The sequence below is a fragment of the Pinus tabuliformis genome, chromosome 8 (assembly GCF_031772625.1).
Source record: "Pinus tabuliformis cultivar Carrire ecotype Pingquan chromosome 8, CPIR1, whole genome shotgun sequence".
NCBI classification, from domain to species: Eukaryota; Viridiplantae; Streptophyta; class Pinopsida; order Pinales; family Pinaceae; genus Pinus; species Pinus tabuliformis.
Window position 1 is genome coordinate 1,818,240,679 of NC_142294.1, and position 20,348 is coordinate 1,818,261,026.

The window sequence follows — 20,348 nt, forward strand, 5'->3', positions numbered from 1 at the left end:
AATTCACAACATCTATGTACCATGGTAATTTCATGGTCACAACAAATAGGTTTTCATTGGGGAACTGGTCTTCTACTGCTACTGCATCGCCTATTCTTGGCACACGCGAGAGGAAGTCTACCACCAAATTTTCCTTTCCTATTCAATCCTTGATCGTTATGTCAAATTCCTGCAAAATGATTAACCATCGTGTCACTCTTCCATTCGTAATAAGTTTATTAGCTAAATATTTGATAGTAGAGTGATCAGTATACAAAACCACAGGGTATGCTGTTATATAGTGTCTGTACTTGTTAATAACATAGATTACAGCTAGAAACTCTTTCTGAGTCACTATGTAATTCAACTCAGCAAGAGTTAAATTTTTACTAATATAGTATATTGCATAGGGTTTCTTGTCTTCCTCTCGGCTGAGAACTGCTCCACTGGCCATATCTGATGCATCAAATGAAATCTGGAATGGTAAATCCCATTTCGGGCCTCGTAGTACTAGGGTTGTTGATACTAGCCATTTTAATTCTACAAAGGCAATGTCACATTTGTCAGTCCATATAAAATCGATATTTCCTATCAAGGCATATAATGGTGCAACAATTTGGGAGAAGTTCTTTATAAATCTTCAATAATATCCAGAAATCCCAAAAATCTATGTACCTCAGTTTGAGTGCAGGGGGTCAGTAGTGTTAGCACTCTAAGAAACTCTCCTAGGTTGTAGCTCGGAGATGCCTGGTAACATATAATCTTCAATATTGTTCTCAAAACTATTGGAATGAATGATGGTTTGGATCAAGTCAGATAACCATTTCAGCTCTAATCCCACTCAAGGCGTGCATGAAAACTCACAGCAACACAAGGCTTTAAACCACTAATGCTCAGTAGTTTATAGATTTCATGGATAGATGGAGAATGTTAACTGTATCAGCAGATTGCATCATAAATGAATGACTAGCTACAGGGAACAAAAGAGACTACTAACTGTACTGGTAGATGCATATATGACTACATATGAATGGTTAGCTACGCGCAACAAAGAAGCTTACAAATATAAGTTATCAAAGCATACATAAGATGACAGTTATCTCGTCTTAGACACAAAGGAAACATGAGAAAACTATTCAAGTGCAAGCCTAGAACAACAAAGAGAATGGATTTTGAACATATAATGGCAGAAGATGCTTGTATTTCTAGAATGAAGACGAGAAACTTGAAGGAACAAAGGAGGAATAATCTCCAAAAGTTGAACACTTATTACATTTATTTTTATGACTTTTATAGGCCCTTTACAATGCTCCTGAGCTCTCTAGAAGGCTCAAAGTCTTAATCTATTCGATCCGCATTGTTAACTGCTTTGATTCCCTGAAGGCAAGCATGGCTTCGTGGTTTCTTCTTCTGACAGAAGACTAACCATATTCAGATATTTTGGGCAGCTTGCTATGATTCCTGGGAGCTCTCTTGTGCCAGAGATGCGCCATAATGTTTGTTAGGATGGTTGTTGCACTATCTGCATTATTGGCTTTCCATGTTCTTGTTTGATTTGGCCGTGTGGCGTGCTGTGGCTCCATGACCACTTTGTCATCGATTCAGCCCTTACTATGTGGTGAAATGGATCTTCGGGCCTAAGAAATCTCTTTAAAACACATATAATGACTGCTTTCTATTATGAAGAGAAAGCATAATGATTCTGAGAATTCCTGCCTCTTAATGTTCATTCCAGACTTCCAAAGTCCTAAAATATGATTTAATTATTTATTAGATCCATACTTGTTGCCATCGCAAGTCACATTTGGCCTAGCCTGTGTATTTTGTAAATACATAAAAAACTGTGAAAAACATTTAAAATGGGCTTTACGCATATTTCAAATATGATATATTTTAATTTTGGAAATCCATCAAGTCTGGGTTCCATCACTACCGCACTGCCTTAGGCTTCCTTCGTATTTCATTATAACAACGAAAATACAATAAAACAATGAAAACTACGTGGGCACGGATCTCAAAATATATGAATTCTTATATATACCGTGGTCGGGTCCGAGTATCGCGTCGACCATCTGTATGTGCACAGGCCTTGCCCCTTCATATAATGCTGATGCGATACAACGATGTGATCTTATCGCAATCACTGATTGCTCAATGCCCAGACCCTCTCTCTCTCTCTCTCTCTCTCTCTCTCTCTCTCTCTCTCTATATATATATATATATATATATATATATATATATATATCTATATATATATATATATATATATATATATATATATATATATATATATATATATATATATATCTCCCATTTATGCGATCCGCCGATCTGATCATCGGCAATCATTGATCGGCTATGTCATGCGCCTACTTTAAGTTTTTCACCTCTGCCTGGCCGATATGCGATTTGACATTAGATCTGGGCCATTGATTGGCCAGATCTAACGGTGGTTGTGCAATGCCCATTTTAAGCCTGCAGTAATGCTTTTTCATGGTTTTAGAGTGCTTTGAGCCTCCTGGTAGTGCATTTATGCCCTTCCAAGGGCTTTCCTCTTGTGCCGATTTTGATCATTAGATGTTCTTTGAGCCAAAATTGAAAATGTCGAGGGCATCAATGGATCCCTTGGCATGATATTTAAGCACACTTGGAGACTTTGGGGCATATTTGGATCCATTTTTGGGCCATTTTCCTCCAAGGCTAACATTGGCTCCTTTTAGGGATGAAATCCTTCCTGTGAGGCTTCAAGGATCTCAGATCAATGCCTTTCCTGTAAAACAAAAATTAAATCTTCCTTCTAGTGTTCCATTGGGCGTGGAGTCTTTTTAGCATAAACATAAAAACTGAAAGAAGAACGTATTTACAATACCAAGGCTTTAAGGCCTTAAATGAAATAGAGTTTCAAGAACCACCCATTCACTGGGCTACCAAAAGTATCTCCTCCTTCCAAACTGTGCAAAATGAATGTATTGTTCTGCTGAACTTGAGTGATGACAAAAGGACCCATCCATAAGGATTCAAACTTGCCATGATTACCTCTCTTTTCCTTAGATGCATCACATTTAAGCATGCAATCACCAACTTGGAGATTGTCCACTTTTGCCATCCTATCAAAGGTTTCTTTGATTTCCTTCTGGTGAACCTTTGATTTCTCAACCAGATCCTCTCTTATCTGTTGTAATTCGACCAGATTATTCATTCTTCTTACCATGTTATTCTTTTCCTCTTCTTCTTCTTGCAATGACTTAGCCACAGGGAGAATGAGCTGGATGGGGAAAAAAACATCAGCATCATAAACCAGTTTGAATGGAGAATTCCCTATGGACTTTTTGATGGTAACTCTGTCAGCCCATAGTGCAAACTTCAGCTTGGAATCCAAACTCTTTTTGTTGTCATCTAATATCCTTTTGATTATCTTTACTAGACTCTTGTTAGATATTATACCAGGCCATTTCCTTGAGGATAATAGAAGGTAGAATGTACCAGCTGAATGCCCATGGATTCAGTCATGTCCACCAATTCTTTTGCCTTGAAAGCTACTACATTATCAGTGACTAGTTTGGTTTGGAAACCAAATCTAGTGAAAATATTCTCATTCAAGAACTTTATGACAACTTGATGATTGGCATTCTTAGTGGGTATAACCTCAATCCACTTGGTGAAGTAATCAGTGGCTACTAAAATTCATTTGTGTTGGCCACTGGAATGTGGCTCGATTTCACCTATGAAGTCTAAGCCCCACTACTAGAAGGAACCATTGACATGTACTGGCTTCAGGGGCAGAGATTTTAGTTTTTGTCTTCCTGGAAACCTCTGACACTTGTCACAAGATTTTACAAAAGAAAACACATCAGAGAATAGAGTAGGCCAATAATATCCTGCCCTTAAGATTTTGTGACTTGTGGTTTTCCAATAATGATGCCCCCCACAGACGCTAGAATGGAACTAGTGTATGACCTCCACAGATTGTTCTTTATCTAGACATCTGAAGAGGATTCCTAATGGGTCTTTCCAATAAAGAAAATTTTTATTAATGCAGAATTTTGTTGATCGTAGTTTAATGGCACGAGCTTGACTTGAACTAAGCCCTGGAGGGACTTCTAGCTTTTTCAAAAAATAAACTATGCTATAATACCATTCACATGTGGCTATATTTTCAGCCAAATACTGATTCTGTCTTCGATCTTCTACTACTACCTCTATCTGCTCATCATCTGAATTTAAGCTCATGGAATTTATGTCTAAAAAGCTACGATTTTTTTCAGCCAGAATTTTAGGCAGACCCTGGCCTTTGACAAGCTTAGTTAGCTTCATCTCTATGTCAAATTCTATGAATTTTTCAATCCATTTTTCCCTCTTTCCATTTATATCTGGCTGAGTTAAGATATCCTTTGTTTAGTCTAAAGGTACATATCGAACTAGTTGGAATGAAGAATATAAATTCTGAATGCGTTTAAAGATTTAATGAGAGCATAAGCTTGCTTTTCAATAAGGTCATACCTTAGTTCAGCATCCCTCAGAGTTTTCCTGAAAAAGGCCATGGGGTGTTCTATGCCTTCATCATTTTTCTACAACAGAACTACTGCAATTGTATCTTAAGAGGCAAAAGAGAAGATACAAAACTCCTTAGTGTAATCTAGGCTGATTAGAGTGGGAGCTTCTATGATAGCTTTCTTAATGGCTTCAAAAGAGCTTCTTGAAGCATCTATATGTTTTATTTATGCTGCTTTCCTTAGCATGGAAGTGATGTGATTTACTAGCTCTGCAAAGTTTGGAATGAACCTCCTTACAAAGTTAATCTTACCGAGGAAGGATTGAATGTCCCTCTTTTACCTTCGGATGGACAATGTTTGAATGGCTTGAACCTTTGCTGGATCAATCTTCACACCTTCAGCAGAAACAATATGCCCTAGAAGTTTGCCTTCTTGTAGAGAAAACTGTGACTTCTTTTGGTTCACAGAGATTCCAAACTGTCTGCACTTTAGGAAGACCTTCTTCAAATGTTGTAAATGGTCTTGGTGGATGCTGGAGAATACTGTTATGTCATCAAGATAAATAAGGACAAACTTGTCCTTTTCTCCCACAAAGGCTATGTCCATGGCCGTCTAAAAGGTAGCCCCAGCATTCATTAGTTCGAAAGGCATCTTGGAGTACATGAAAGTGCCCCAAGGAGTAGTGAAGGCAATATTTTCTTGATCTTCAAGATGCACCACTATCTGATTGTAACCTAAAAACCCATATAAGAAAGACATGACCTTAGCCCCTGAAACTCTTTGCAGCAAGTGTTCCACCTTGGGCAGGGGATAGTTATCTTTTTTAGAGCACTTGTTCAGATTTTTGAAGTTGACACAAAGCCTGATTTCTCCATTTTTCTTTCTTACCACCACAAGGTTGGCTATCCACTTTGAATACCTTAGGGTGACTATGATTTTGGCATCCAACATCTTCTTGATTTCTTTCTCAATCAAAGGAAATAAGAGAGGGCTAATAGGTCTTAGTTTTTGCTTAAAAGGTATGGTGTTCTTTTCCACTGGGATCTTGTGCTGAATGATGTCTGCATCACAGGTTTTAAGATCGTTGTACTCCCAGGAAAAAATATCAGTGAACTGCTTCATCAGGGTGCAATAGTTAGAAAGGTAGGTAGATGAAAAATGTGTGGATAGATTGATGTTTTTTGGGTGGGCTGGGCTACTTATATTATGTTTACAGATAGCAGACTCATTCTCTGTTTTGGCCACATTATAGGGAATGTCATTATGATCTAAAAGCCTCTCTAGAGGCACCAATCCCTTTGGTATGTGATTGCTGGCCAGTTGGATGATGCTTCTTTGGCCGATTTCGCTTTTCAGCTTGGACTGGCCACATTCTTCCATGGTTTTGTTTTCATGATCGATGCACGTTTCAAAAACTCCCCATTGACTTCTAAAACCTGTTAATTTCCTCATCATCTTCAAAAACCCTCCAATATTTGACATTTTTAGGCAGAGACAGTCTATATCTTATCTGAACTTCATATCTCAATTTTGGAGGCAACTGAGGAATAAACATTCTGGCAGAGATAGCAAGGGAGTCGACAAGCTGGTTCTTTATTCTTGGAATATAATAAATGCTAAAATTATTGAAAGAATCCTTGAGCCTCCATACCTCATCTCTGTATGCCTTTAGCCTTGGATTCTTAGCTTGAATAGTTTTATTTACCTGCTAAATAATGAGGTCTGCGTCCCCAAACACTTTCAGGCCTTCGACACCCATTTCTTTAGCAGCACTTAAGCCCAAAATCCAAGCTTTGTACTTTGCAATGTTGTTTGTGACCTGAAAGTTTAATTTGAAAGAGAGATGAATATATTCCTGTGTTGGGGACACAAGGACTACCCCTGCTCTATAGATTCTTTAGAGCAAGCCCCATCAAAGAACATATCCCATATCTGTGGATTTTCTTCCTCTACGATCTAACAAACTGATTTCTTGAGTTGCATGGACACCAACTAAGATTCTTCAATATGAAGAATGCATGCTCCAAAATCAATGTCAATAGCATAAATGGGATGATTAGTGGGATTATTCTCATCACTGATGATGTAATCCAGCTACTCCTCTTTGTATAATCTCTAGCTCTCACCTTCGAAAACTAGGACAGTAGCATAAGACAAATCATTTTGTAATGATCCACCTAGTCTCTTCATCCAACCTCTGGAAAGTAACATGGCAAACTTGGGGGGTACATTTGCTACCACAATATCCATCATCATGCTTTTCATGAGCAGCTGAGACAAAGTGATGGCTAGCTCTTTGATTAATCTGAGACATTTCACTTTTCTAGAGTCAAAAGAGAATAGGTCACGATAAGGCTTGGTAATGTCCAAAACCAGGTCATCCATGATAGCCTTGGGCACTAGATTATGGTTGGCTCTAGTGTCTAGAAGGCAGTTGTGAAAGACTTTATCATGAATAGTTAGAGAGACATAGAATGATGGGGATTTGTCTTCACAATTATCAATCATTGGGTTGAGAATCACAGCTGGGTTGTCATCTTGCAGATTTACATAGTCAGTGGAGGCTTGGATGGCCTTAGGCTCAAAGGCCTTGAGGATGGATCTTTTGAAGGACTCATTCTTCACTAGTTCAATCATATGCATAGGTATTCTTAGCTTCTGAATTTCTGATTGAAAAGTGAAAGGAGAAGGAGACTTGTCACGGCCTCTTACCTCATGAGCTAGAGCATTGAGGATGATGGGATCAACGGCCGGCTGTTTTTGCTTATTTTCTTGCTATACTATAGGGACAATAGCTCTTTGAACATGAGTTTCCTTGGCATTATTTATCTTTGACCTCAAATTGTATCTTTGCTGATCTACAGTTTGTAGAATAGCTTCATTATCCCATTCTTGGTTGATCTCATCATTGTGTAATGACTTTTCATAGGCAGCTGAGGTAAAAAAGGAAGCATTCCCTTTGTCTTCCAGACAATGGATCTCATCTTCTTCTTCAAACTGCTCTTCTTCCATGACTGTATTTTGAAAAGGATCCCTCACCCTTTGGTCTAGGCACATTTTTGGTTGTAGTCATCTATCTCACAACTCTATTGGAGGCCGAACCTCTTGGAAACTCTACTAGAGACCAAACCTCTTGGCAACTCTACTGGAGACCGAAGCTGGATCTGTGTCATTTCCCAGAGAAGGTGAGCTTCAATTTCCTCTCCCCGACAATGACGCCAATTATGTTAGCACTCCAGGAAACAATCATATGTTGTAGCTCGAAGATGCCTGGTAACATATAATCTTCAATATTGTTCTCAGAACTATTGGAATGGATGATGGTTTGGATCAAGTCAGATAACCATTTCAGCTCTATTCCCACTCAGGGCATGCATGAACACTCACAACAACACAAGGCTTTAAACCACTAATGCTCAATAGTTTATATATTTAATGGATAGATGGAGGATACTAAATGTATCAGTATATTGCATATATAAACATAAATGAATGACTAGCTACAGACAACAAACGAGAATACTAACTGTACTGGCAGATGCATATATGACTACATATGAATGGTTAGCTACAGGTAGCAAATAAGCTTTCAAATCTAAGTTATCAAAGCATAGATAAGATAACAATTATCTGGCCTTAGACACAAAGGAAACATCAACAAATTGTTCAAGTGCAAGCCTATAACAACAAAGAGAATGGATGTTGAACATATAATGGCAAAAGATGCTTGTATTTCTAGAATGAAGATGAGAAACTTGAAGGAACAGAGGAAGAATAATCTCTAGAAGTTGAACCCTTATTACATTTAGTTTTCTGCCTTTTATAGGCCCTTTAAAATGCTCCTGAGCTCTTTAGAAGGCTCAGAGTCTTAATCTATTCGATTTGCATTGTTAAGTACTTTGATTCCCTGAAGGCAAGAGTGGCTCAGTGGTTTCTTCTTTTGATAGAGGACAATCCATATTCAAATATTTTGGGCAGCTTGCTATGATGTCTGGGAGATCTCTTGTTCCAAAGATGCCCCATAATGTTTTTTAGGATGGCTATTGTGCTGTTTGCACTGTTGGGGTTCCCTAATCTTGTTTTATTTGGCTGTGTGCCGTGTTGTGGCTCCATGACCGCTTTGTTGTGGATTTGGCCATTGCTCTGAGGTGAAATGGCTCTTCAGGCCTAGGAAATCTCTTTAAAACACAAATAGTGATTGTTGTGTATTATGAACAGAAAGCATAGGGATTCTGAGAATTCCCACCTCTTACTGTTCATTCTGGACTTCCAAAGTCCTAAAATATGATTTAATTATCCATTGGGTCCGGCCTTGTAGCCATCGCAAGTTGCATTCGGCCTGGCTTGTGTATTTTGTAAATACATAAAAAACTATGAAAAACATTTAAAGTGGGCTTAACATAGATTTGAAATATGATATATTTAATTCCAGAAACCCATCGGGTCCGGGTTCCATCACTACCACATTGCCTTAGGCTTCCTTCGTATTTCGTTATAACAATGAAAATACAATAAAATAATGAAAACTGCGTGGGCGCGAATCTCAAAATATATGAATTCTTATATATACTGTGGTTGGGTCAAGGTATCAGGTCACCTGTCTGCATGTGCACAGGCCCCACCCCTTCATATAACACCGATGCGATACAGTGATGTGGTCTGATCACAATCACTAATCGATCAATGCCCGGGCGCCTTATATATATATATATATATATATATATATATATATATATATATATATATATATATATATATATATATATATATATATATATATATATATATATATATATATATATATATATAACATGTCTCCCGCCAATGCGACCCGCCGATCTGATCATCGGCGATCGCTGATCAAAGGTGTCATCCTCCTGCTTTAAGCCTGTCACCTCTGCCCAGCTGATATGTGATTTACCATTAGATCTGGGCCATTGATCAGCTAGATCTAACGGTGGCTATGAAATGCCCAATTTAAGCCTACAATAATGATTTTTCATGGTTTTAGAGTTCTTTGAGCCTCCCGATAGTGCATTTCTGCCCTTCCAAGGGCTTTCCTCTTATGTTGATTTTTATCATTAGATGATCTTTGAGCCAAAATTGAGAATTTTGAGGGCATAAATGGATCCCTTGGCATGAAATCTGAGCACACTTGGAGACTTCCGAGGATCAGGCCTTGAGTCATCATCATGTGGCATTTCTCATGGCTTGAGAAGAGCCTAGTAGCAATGCATCTTTCGAGGAATTTCTCTAGTGTCTATAATGCCGGCTCAAATTCATCTCCATAGGGTGTAAAATTGTCCATGTATACCTCTAATCCTTCATTTATCAAGTCTGCGAAAATATTGAGTATGGATCTCTGGAATATAGCAGGTGCATTGCACAATCTGAATGGTAATACCCTGTAAGAAAATGTCCCCTAGGAGCAGGTGAAGGTAGTATTGTCTTGGTCTTTAGGGGAAATTTGGATTTGGTTGTAGCCACTGAAGCCGTCCAAGAAAGAGAAGAATTTTTTACCTGCTAATGTGTCTAAAACCTGGTCGATAAATGGAAGGGGAAAATGATCTTTTTGCATTGCTTTGTTAGCTCTCTGTAATTGACACATATACGCCATTGCCCATTCTTTTTAGGAACCATTTCTAATGGAGAAACCCATTTGCTATCAAATATAGGATAGATGAAATTTTCATCTAATAGTTTGTGTAGTTTGTCTTTAACAACATCCTTTAGGTGAGGGTTTAATATTCGTTGAGTTTGTCGAATGGGTCTTGCATATTTTTCAGTGTAGATGTGGTGCATACATAATTGGGGGTCAATCCATTTCATATCTAGGTAATCCGAAGCGAAAGCGCCTTTATATTTCCTAAGGAGTTGGATAAGCCTCTGTTGCTGGTCATCAATCAGGTTTTTCTTAAGTTTAGGACTTTCCCTGGCTCAATTTCAATGGGTTTGTTGTTATAGATAGTTGTTGTTGGTATTGTTTGGTCATTGATATCTTTTAAAGGTTCTTCTTCAATTTTTTTATCTAGGGATGATTCAATCATGTGACATTTTAGATTAGATACGACAGTTGGGTGGTTAATGTAAGTGTTAATAATGTCATCTTCTATTTGATTCTTAAATTCAAAAGCATCTGCTACAGTTAGTGGTGATCGAATATTTTCAGTTAAATATGTTACAGGTTGCTTCCTAGCTTTTATTATAGTTAGGTTTGGCTGAGCTAGAGGATATAAAGCTAGGTTCTTCAGATTGTTTCCTCTAGCTATAGTCATACATCCTCTTCGACAACTTATATAAGCATCTGCAGTCACTAGCAAAGGTCTTCCTAATATTAGAGGATGTCCATCTAGCTAGTTTCTAGGATTAATAATCAAGAAATCTGCTGGGTACTCTCAAGAATCTACAGACACCATTACATCCTGTAATGTCCCTTTTGGTTTAATAATTGATTGGTCAGCAAGTTCCAATAAGGTCTTACTTGGATCTAAGGTTGTGATGCCAAGTGTTTGACAGGTTGCTGTTGTGAGAATATTAATGGCTGCCCCTAGATTGACTAACGCATTGGGAAAGGAACATCCATTTATTTGTACTGTGACAATAGGGTTTCTTGGGTCCTCATATTTCACTGGTATCTCTCTGCCTAATAATAAATCAAACAAAGTTTCGACTATGTGGATAGTCGGTCTTACTTTTATTTTCCTCGTAGGCCTTTTGGTACACAATTCCTTCATGGTTTTTGCATAGATTGGAATGTCCTAAATAGCCTGGAGGAGGGGTATTTTTGCACAAATATTTCTTAATTCTCCCAGGAGATCAAAATTGGGATGTTCGATTGGGCAAGGTATAATCAATCTTTCTGGGAATGGTGGAGAAGAGGTAATAGTTTGTTCGTGGTTTTTCTGTCTAACTGTATTCTCCCTTTGAGTTGTTTGTTCTATAGGTAGTGATTCTTCCAATTGTATATTTTTATCATCCTTTGACTTGATTATTCTTCCAGAAATTAATTTGAGTTCATTACACTCTCTCAACTCAGTTTTCGATCCAGACCTTCAATAATTTGTACTGACTAGACCAGTCTATTCTTAGGATTTTGGTTAGGCTGGGCTGGGAGTTATGGTCGTAGATTGGGTTGAGGATTCTGTTGCAACATGTAAGGTGCTGGTAGCATAGGTTGAGGTAGGGGGGATTGTTCCTACTGGCTGGTTCATAGGTCTTTGCTAGCTTGATTGCCAGTTTTGGTTTTGTGAAGTGGAGGGGGACCATTGATATGGATATGGATTGCTCTACCAAAATGGTGGAAAGTAAGAGGAATTTGGCCAACTATTGTTTGCATTTGATTGATTGGACCAAGGTGGCATAGAAAATGTGTGTGGTGACCAATTAGGAAAAGGTGCCTGGTTCTGCCATGTAGCCCCTGTGTATTGCAAAGAATTATAATATGAAGGTTGAAAGAATGAATATGGGTTGGTAGGCATACCTTTTTGTCATGCTTTCCATTGGCGACGATGATTTAACAGGTAGACTATTTCCACTTCTTCCTCTGCCTCTTTGAAGACTGCTTTTAATCCTGAGAGCGATGGGAAATTTTTTGTGGCATTTTCTTTAGTGCATATGGCATAGTCTATACCATATCCAGTGGGCATTCTTTATGACTATGTTTCTTCCTGCATCGAGGTCAAAAAATAACTAGGTTCTATTCTACTTCAACCTACTTTTGCTTGGCTTGCATGATGTTTAATTGTGTTGTCAAGGTTCCCAGGATATCCATTTTGAAATCTTCCAGCAGATTGTCGATTTCAGTACGAGTAATGCTTCCGCTAGATATTTTTTTTTCCCTGGTGATCATATTGTGTTCAGCTGGTTTCAGTATTGCATTGCCCCTCGAGCACCAGATACACAAATCAATAATGTTAGCATAGTCTTCTTGATAGATATCACCTTTACCCATAATATTTAATGTCTCTATCCACTGGTCTTTCATCTGCTTAATCATCGTGGTTTGTAGCACATTATCAGGCATATTTGCATAGGGAGACCTTTGAAGGTTATATTGGAAACGCTCCACCTACTCTTCCAAAGTTTCACTAGGCCTTGCTACCATTTGGAATATCTCATCTTTTAGTTCTCTAGATCTGCAGTAATCTTGATACTTTTTAACGAAAGCAGTTTTCATTTGGTCCCAATCATTTATGGTACCCCCACCCAGTCCCATAAACCAACGTAAAGCTACTCCCTTTAAGGTGAAGGGAAATAACTTTAGTGTCTAGGGGTTAGTGGTGTAATCATAACACTCACATAGGACGTCGAATTCAAATAGGAACGCATCCGGATATTCTTAACTGAGTCCATGAAAGGTGGGAATATTTTGTAGAGGGATAGCTTTCATGGGGGCATTGACAGCTGTGTCAACAATAAGATACTGTAACGTAGAGTTCTAGGGTGTTTGTGGATTATTGGCCATTTGATCAAAGATATGTTGTTGGGCCTCCAAATTAACCTTAATTTTCACTCCATTTTCACCTTTTATCCTCATTTTGTCATCTCATTTCACTATATTATCATTACATCACCCTATATTTCCATTACCATATGAGTTTATATTCTCATTTTCCAAAGTTATTAATTTCATGTATTTAGAGTGAATTTATGATTAAAAGTTAGAGAAATAACATGTATTTGCTTATACCTAAAAGTGGCTTGAGTTTGATGACAAGTGTAGATCATTTGGAAGCTTCCAAGGCACCCTTATGTGGCCTCCCAAGATCAAATTCGAATTTCAACTCAAGAGGTGGACCATATTCCAAGGAGAAAGATCATGGAGATTTTGATGTGTCATGGGATTTGTTTCTAGTATTTAGGGATAAGTTGAGACAAGTGTGGGTCTAGTAGATATTTAAGGGATCTACATTTATTGAGTAGATATCCCTAATTCATGTATAAATAAGAGGAGCATCCTCCAAATCATGTAATGAAGGAGGAGGAGGGAGAGAAAACAATTATCAGTTATTCATTAGTATTAGATTTATGTTCATTGAACATGAATAATACCATTTTCTCCAAATCATGAGTTATGAGTGTTGTTTGATTCTTAAGGTGTGACAATTGTTCATGTGTGCTCATTGAGGAATGGAAGGATCCCCATACTGAGATAAGTACACTTTGTTGTAAAGTAATGTTGTGAATATACTAATCTTAATTATGATGTTCATCTTATTTCTTTCTTGTAAATATTTGTAGATAATTTTAGTATGAATTCATGTTGTGGCCATGTTTTGTTGTGTGAAGGTTGATCTCCTTTCAATAGCTAGTTTTGATGTGAGAAGGAAAACTAGGAACTCCTAAGTTAGGAGTCCCTTCTTCATGAGCTAGATTAAATTGAAATAAGATTTACTTTCTCTTATGCTTTCCTAGATTACATTTACATGAATATTGATTCCCTTTCAGTATCTAGAGAAATCAAGTCCTCCTAAGTTAGGAGACTCTTCTCCATTAAGAACTGAACTGAAAACAATATTTACTTGCTTTCATTTACATGCCTTCTTTCCTGCTTTCTTAGGTGTTTGGCAATGTTATTATAGAAAGATGGTAGAAGGACAACCAGGACTCTTGAACAAGAGACTCTTCTCTATCTTCTAAAGTAGAATAATTCCATTGATCAAACATTATTTTTATGCTTTCATAGAATAGATCTGATAGTTTAGATTTGTAATATGCATTTCCATTCTAAACAAACTTCTTACACCGGTTTCATCTAAGGTCCCATATATATTGGTTTGCTTCTAAGTTTACGATTCCTCGGATTGATAAATTAAATGACAGTGATTTAGCGGACAACTAAATCGCCCAACATTTTGGCGCCGTTACCGGGGAAAGCAAACTTAGATGTAAGCTAGTTAAGAAGATTGTTTAGGAAGAATTTTTATTTAGGATCATTTAGGGTTAACTGCATTTAGGAATTTTCATTTAAGTTTATTATCATATAGAAAACATAGAAATAGAACACAAATAAAAAAAACCCCCCCATTAAATAAAAGCAAAAACACAATAAAGATCCATATGTATATATGGAAAAACAATGAGTATAAGTTTGGAACAACTCGCTCACATCCTAGCAAATGTTAGGATCTCCTCTTCTTGCGAAGAAGAGATCTTGACAGCAGCTAAAAGCTTAACTACTCCTCTAGAAGAAAACAATGAATTAACATTTGAAGAATCATCCTGTATATCTGACGATGAACCATTGTTTGAACAGGAGAATGAGGAGGACGAAGAGAAGTTGCAGCATGATCTAAATGAGAATGGAAATCACGCCTATGAAAGCCTTATCGACAAGTGGTTTCGATGGTTTCAAACAAGTACAAGGTTAGATCGATTTTGTTTTTATTTCATTAGATCATACTCACAAAAACTAGATTCGATCATCCTTGTATATTTTCATTTTAAAATTGCGAAATTGAAAATGAATATATTTTTACTATTATTACGTGAATGGTTACATTGGAAATTTAATTACACGTAATAGTTTGTAATTTTCAATTAGCATAGAGTAGGTAGGATCATATTTTCAGTTTGAATAAGTATGCTCTCCTCCTGCGTCTTTGTATGATCTCGAGGATCAGAAAGTAGCATGTTTATAGATGTTTTCAGGGTAGCAATATACTTGTCTCCATTTGCTTAAAAAAATCATCTTAAATCAATAAAAATCCTAAGTTTTTTTAGGGTTAGAATAAAATTTTAATTTTTTTTTTTTTTTTAAAGATTTTGATTTTAAAAAAAAAATCAATTTCTTTTATTAAAAAAGAATTGATTTTTAGAATAAAATAAAATTCTTTAGAAATAAATTCAATTTTTTTTTATAAAAATAAATTTAGAAAAAAATTAGTTTTCATTTTTTTTTTTTAAACAAAAAACACGAAAATCAATTTAAAAAAAAAAAAAAAAAAAAAAAACATTTTGATTTTAACATAAAAATTCTTAGGAATAGATTCCTTTTTATTTTTTTAGTCACTAGGAATAGAATTTATTTATTTATTTAGTTTAAAAAAATTGATTTACTAATTTAAAAAAAAAAAAAAAAATCAATTTTATTTTTTTTAAGTTAGAAAAAATTTTAGGAAATAAATTAAATTAAAAAAAAACCAAAAATTCATTTTTCTTAATAATAAATCAAATGAATTTTTTTTTAGAGATTTTAATTTAAAAAAAAAAAATTAAAAAACAAAAAAAACATTTAAAAAAAAAACCAAAAAAAACTGGGACATGATTGACCCTTGAGGATCGTCGACCTTAATTTCTTTACGGATGGAGCAACATAGTACCCATCTGCAAACCTGCAGGTGTGGATCTCGCTAGTTTATTCTGGGATGACAATGCAGCTAAAGTTCCCGGCCTCTCGCCCTCATCATTCATCCATTTATCATCTTCCAGATAGTTTGCGGTTTCTTTGGGAGCAGTTACAACACCATTCAATGGCACACTACTATTCTCCAAAGCTTTCTCAGGTGCACACTCTACCGAGAGATTTCTCCCTCCTTCAATTTTCTGATGGATCGATGCGCTAATTCCAGCTGGAATGTAAGCACAGAGATAAAAAGCGCCACCGCCTTACCTACAGAAATGTGCCATGGGCAATGTACAGCTCTAAATGTAGTTTGCGCAGCTGGTCTTCAGTGGAAGTTGGACATAATCAGATTTCGGTAACTTCTATTGCTGGAGAAGACTTCTATTGCTGGAGAAGAGCCAGGACTTATACATCACTTGTTTTGGATGCAGAGGGTGGTTCTCTAAAAGCAGAAATAGAGAGTCTGAGGGAAGATGGGGAGCTCCCATCAGGAACACATGCTTCAACCACTATAACGAAAGAATCTGATTTTGAAAGTTCCAGCCATCTCACTTTCATTTCAAGAAGTGCGGTTCCCAGAAGGGAGAAATCGGGACAACATAGAGATTTTATTTATGGTAGCTTGGGGCGTTGAAGACAGATAAGAGATGCTGCCTTGGAAAAAGTGGCAAGATGACAACGAATCCCAAAAATAATGGACAGGGAAAATCAATTTTCAGTTCATAAAATATGGAAGAGATCGCACCAATTTCAGAAGATATCCTTTGAGAAATCGGAAGATTAGTTGAGCACTTCACTGGCTGAGATCCTAAAATTAGGTGAGCGCTTCATTGTTGAGTGCTTCGCTGGAAGAGGAAGTTGTGGATCTGATTTCCCGCCTATGGCAAAGGTGAATTGGGATTATGTGCAACCGCAGAAGAGATCCACGATGCTAGAGCATGATATCGAAGAACTTCTATGGGAAAATGGTCAGGTTGTGAACAAAGTGGTCAAGCGTCCTTTTCCAACACAATTAGAGCAGTACATTTACCTTTGGGTCGTTTCTTGATCCCAACACAACGATAGTGGAACCATTCAATTTTTCACTTTTACGCCCAGCTTTGCTGCTTTCATGTCCCCTTGCTGATCTACTACTAGTATCAGTATTATGATCCATGGCTTCTACCCCACCTGCAAGTTCCCTTTCACGCCGGAGATCATCATCAAACTTTTTCATATACTTATCCAAGCGCTGAATATGTCCGTCTACCAGATCATATGCCTGAACTGCCAAGGATACTTTTTCATCAGCTATATTGGAACAGTCCCTTTGTTCAGCAAGTGCATCATCAGAACATCTAAAAACTGAAGCATCTGGGGTTATGTTGCCAGATTCTGCTCCCCTTTTTATTTCTTCAAATTCATGTTCACATCGTTGTTCATTGTGCCTTTGCAGCCAATCGCGATTCAAGCCCTCCGATAATTGTGGAACCCGACTCAGGGATCTGGAAATCGAAATTTCTAACATTATAATCTTAATAAACAAAATCAGGTGCTATATCCCTACGATGGAGGAACGCGTGCTCCTTGTGCAGCACCTCGAAGTCCTCCTCAGCCAGGATCGGTCAACAAAAGGCGACGATGAGTTACTGATAGAGGTGATACTGCTACGAATAAGCAGTTTATACTGCCAAATTTAATTCTTATTTGTAGAACCGTGTTGCATCAAAATCGATTTGGGATTTGGATTATGGGTGTTTGAGAAATCAATCGGTTGATTGTTGGGGTTTGGGGCTTTCATAAATCAATTCTCAGGGCCATTGATTGTGATTTTGGGCATTCAGAAATCAAATCGACTGATTGTTTGTTGGGTTAATCTTTGTTTTTTGTTTCATAATGGGAAGCATGAGCAGAAACAGTGTATATTTTGGAACAATGACAATGGTTTTGTTGAGTATCTGTGGCCCTGCGAGAAGGCAATATTCAAACGGTACTAATGATAGCATAACCGCGCTAGTGCCCTGTTCGAATTATCTGAATGCCACTAAACCCCCCAGTTCGTGCTGCTCTCCGTTGATGACAGAGTACAATGATAATAAGCCATGCCTGTGTAACCTGTTGAACAGTAGTGACCACATTCAACAATTCAATGTCAACATCACTGAGGCATTAGAGCTCCCTACCAAATGCGGCCTCAATGACCCTTCCAGCGGTTGCTCTAAACTTCGTGAAAGCAGCACCTCTTCAGGATCTACTCCACTTCCTGACGCTAACACCACTTCTTCCAGCAGTAAAAACAGAGCAGAATCTTCGCAGGCTTTTTCTGAGATACTACCCCTGCTGGCTCTCCTTCTGCTTGGACTGGCTGGCCAAGTATACCAGTAGCAGTTTCAGAATATAATTTCCACTATTTGGGAGGATTGGAGTGTTTTACTTCGTTCTATCAGTAGTAGAGCTGCAATTGCTTGTCTTACTTTGATCTTTAGTATTAGCAATAAATACAATACCATAAGCAACGACTTCGGCAGATGGAGGACCAAAAGGATTGGGATCTAATTAGTAAGAGAAATGCTCGGTAGGTCTGGTTCTATGTCAATCTTCTTGAAGTGGTATTTATGATGTGTGGGAAACCTCCCAAGTCTATGCCAATTTGCAGAAGATAACTCTGGACATAAAGCTATATACAGGTAAGCTCAGTTTGCAGAAGATAATTCTGGAAATAAAGCTACATACAGGTAAGCTTAAGTAATAGATCTGGTCAATTATGACAATTTCAAGCAATGCTTGAGCTGTAATTTGGCCAATGAATTATTTGCTTTGCTATGTGATGTAAGCGGGTGAAGTAGCCTTCAGGTGTATTTCACTTTATATTTTTGAAAATATCTTTATATTTTTGAAAATATCTAAGACTTGAATTCTAAAATAATAAAAAAAAAAAAAAATTAAAACATTAAAAAAAAAAAAAATCAAAACAATGCAAAATATTTTGTTTTTAGATTTGATTTTGTTTTATTTATTTCTAGTTTTTTTTAGGTTTAAAGTTTTTTTTAATTCAAAAAAAAAAAAAACAAAACAAAATTAACACAATTCAAATAAAAATAAAATAAAACAATTTAAACAATGCAAAACATTTTTTTTATTTTATTTTTATTTTAATAACCATCCAAAACAAATTTTAATAAAACAATTAAAAAAAATCAAAACAATTAAAAAAAAAACAAATAAAAAATCAAAGCCATTAAAAAATTATTAAAACAATTAAAAAAATAAAAAAAATCAATTCAAAAAAAAATAAAAAAAATTCAAAAATAATTAAAAAAATTGCAAATGGACATTTCATAAGTGCTGAAAACATTTTACGCTAACTTGTCTTGTTGGAGTTAGGAACTAGCGCACAAAGGCAACAGGTAAAAAAATCATTTCATTTTATTTTGTTGCTAGCATTTATACTTGTATTTTATGTTCTTCAAAAAGCTCTAACAATTTTCATGCAAGATTTGAACCGAGCTTTGACAGGTGCGCGATGATCCAAGTCCATGAAGATGTGATTTCTCGAAATCACATTCATTATTGAAGCTTGAAGGAGTTAATTACAAATGTCGTGACATTTGTGGCTACAGAGAAATGTTTTGTTGTCATGATTTGTTTCCCACACGACATTTGTGGCTACAGAGAAATGTTTTGTTGTCATGATCTGTTTCCCACACTTCTCCTTCAAAGCCTCATCATTCATCCATGTTAAGTCATCCATTGCCTTATCCATCATGACTTCCTACATGTCTACTATTCTGAGTCGCATACATTTTTACCTCCATTCAGTTCATCTTTTTCCCTCATGAATAAACCATCCATATCTCTATGTTGCCTTGCTTTCCTTGCCATAAAATAACATCTTGTATCTATAGTCCTACCAATCATTTGTACGAACTCGCGTTGACTGATGTGGGATTCCTTAAGGCCCACCTTTCAACAAGTCTTGACCCATCGACCTCAGCACCTTATCTGGGATAAAGACTAGAGTCATTATTAGTACCTTGAGGCTTGCATGCCCTAATGGCAAGTCTTCTCGCCAACGAACAATGGGAATACATTAATGTCCCTTGTTTGTTGGATCTTGCAAGTGGCTCAACATCAGCTCATTCATTCGCACTTCGCAAGATGTACTTGGGTACCTTGGCACTCATTGACATTAATGGTGAGTTTGCCTCGCATTGGTTAATGACATTCATCAATGGTCGGTAATCCAATGACTTCTTTTCATGTTCGACATCGAGACATTCATTCACATGGAAAGAATTGTGCCACGATATGGGACGAGATGAAGACTATATGATTCAAGAGAAGATTCAAGAGGTTCAGTAATAGTAATAAAAGATCCACATTCACAACTTCATCCATCATATATCCAACCAAGAAACAGATCACATTCTTGTATTCTTCATTCCATGATTCAGCAGCAGGAGCTACACATTTCTACATATACACAGCTTGTCCACTCAGGTAAGTAAAGGTATGTTCTTTCATAGCTTTTTATCATACAATTCCTTTAATAC

At 36.9% G+C, this 20,348-nt stretch overlaps 1 protein-coding gene and 1 pseudogene across 1 annotated transcript; one reads left to right on the plus strand and one right to left on the minus strand.

Annotated features, from left to right (window-relative positions):
- Nucleotides 1-16,828: 16,828 nt before the first annotated feature.
- Nucleotides 16,829-17,323, minus strand: LOC149243542 (PHD finger protein ING1 pseudogene; annotated as a pseudogene).
- Nucleotides 17,324-17,730: 407 nt separating this feature from the next.
- On the plus strand, nt 17,731-18,180 carry LOC149243543 (non-specific lipid transfer protein GPI-anchored 9-like). Its single transcript, XM_089371240.1, has one exon. The coding sequence runs from the start codon at nt 17,731-17,733 to the stop codon at nt 18,178-18,180; it is 450 nt and encodes a 149-aa protein (XP_089227366.1).
- The last annotated feature ends 2,168 nt before the right edge of the window (nt 18,181-20,348 follow it).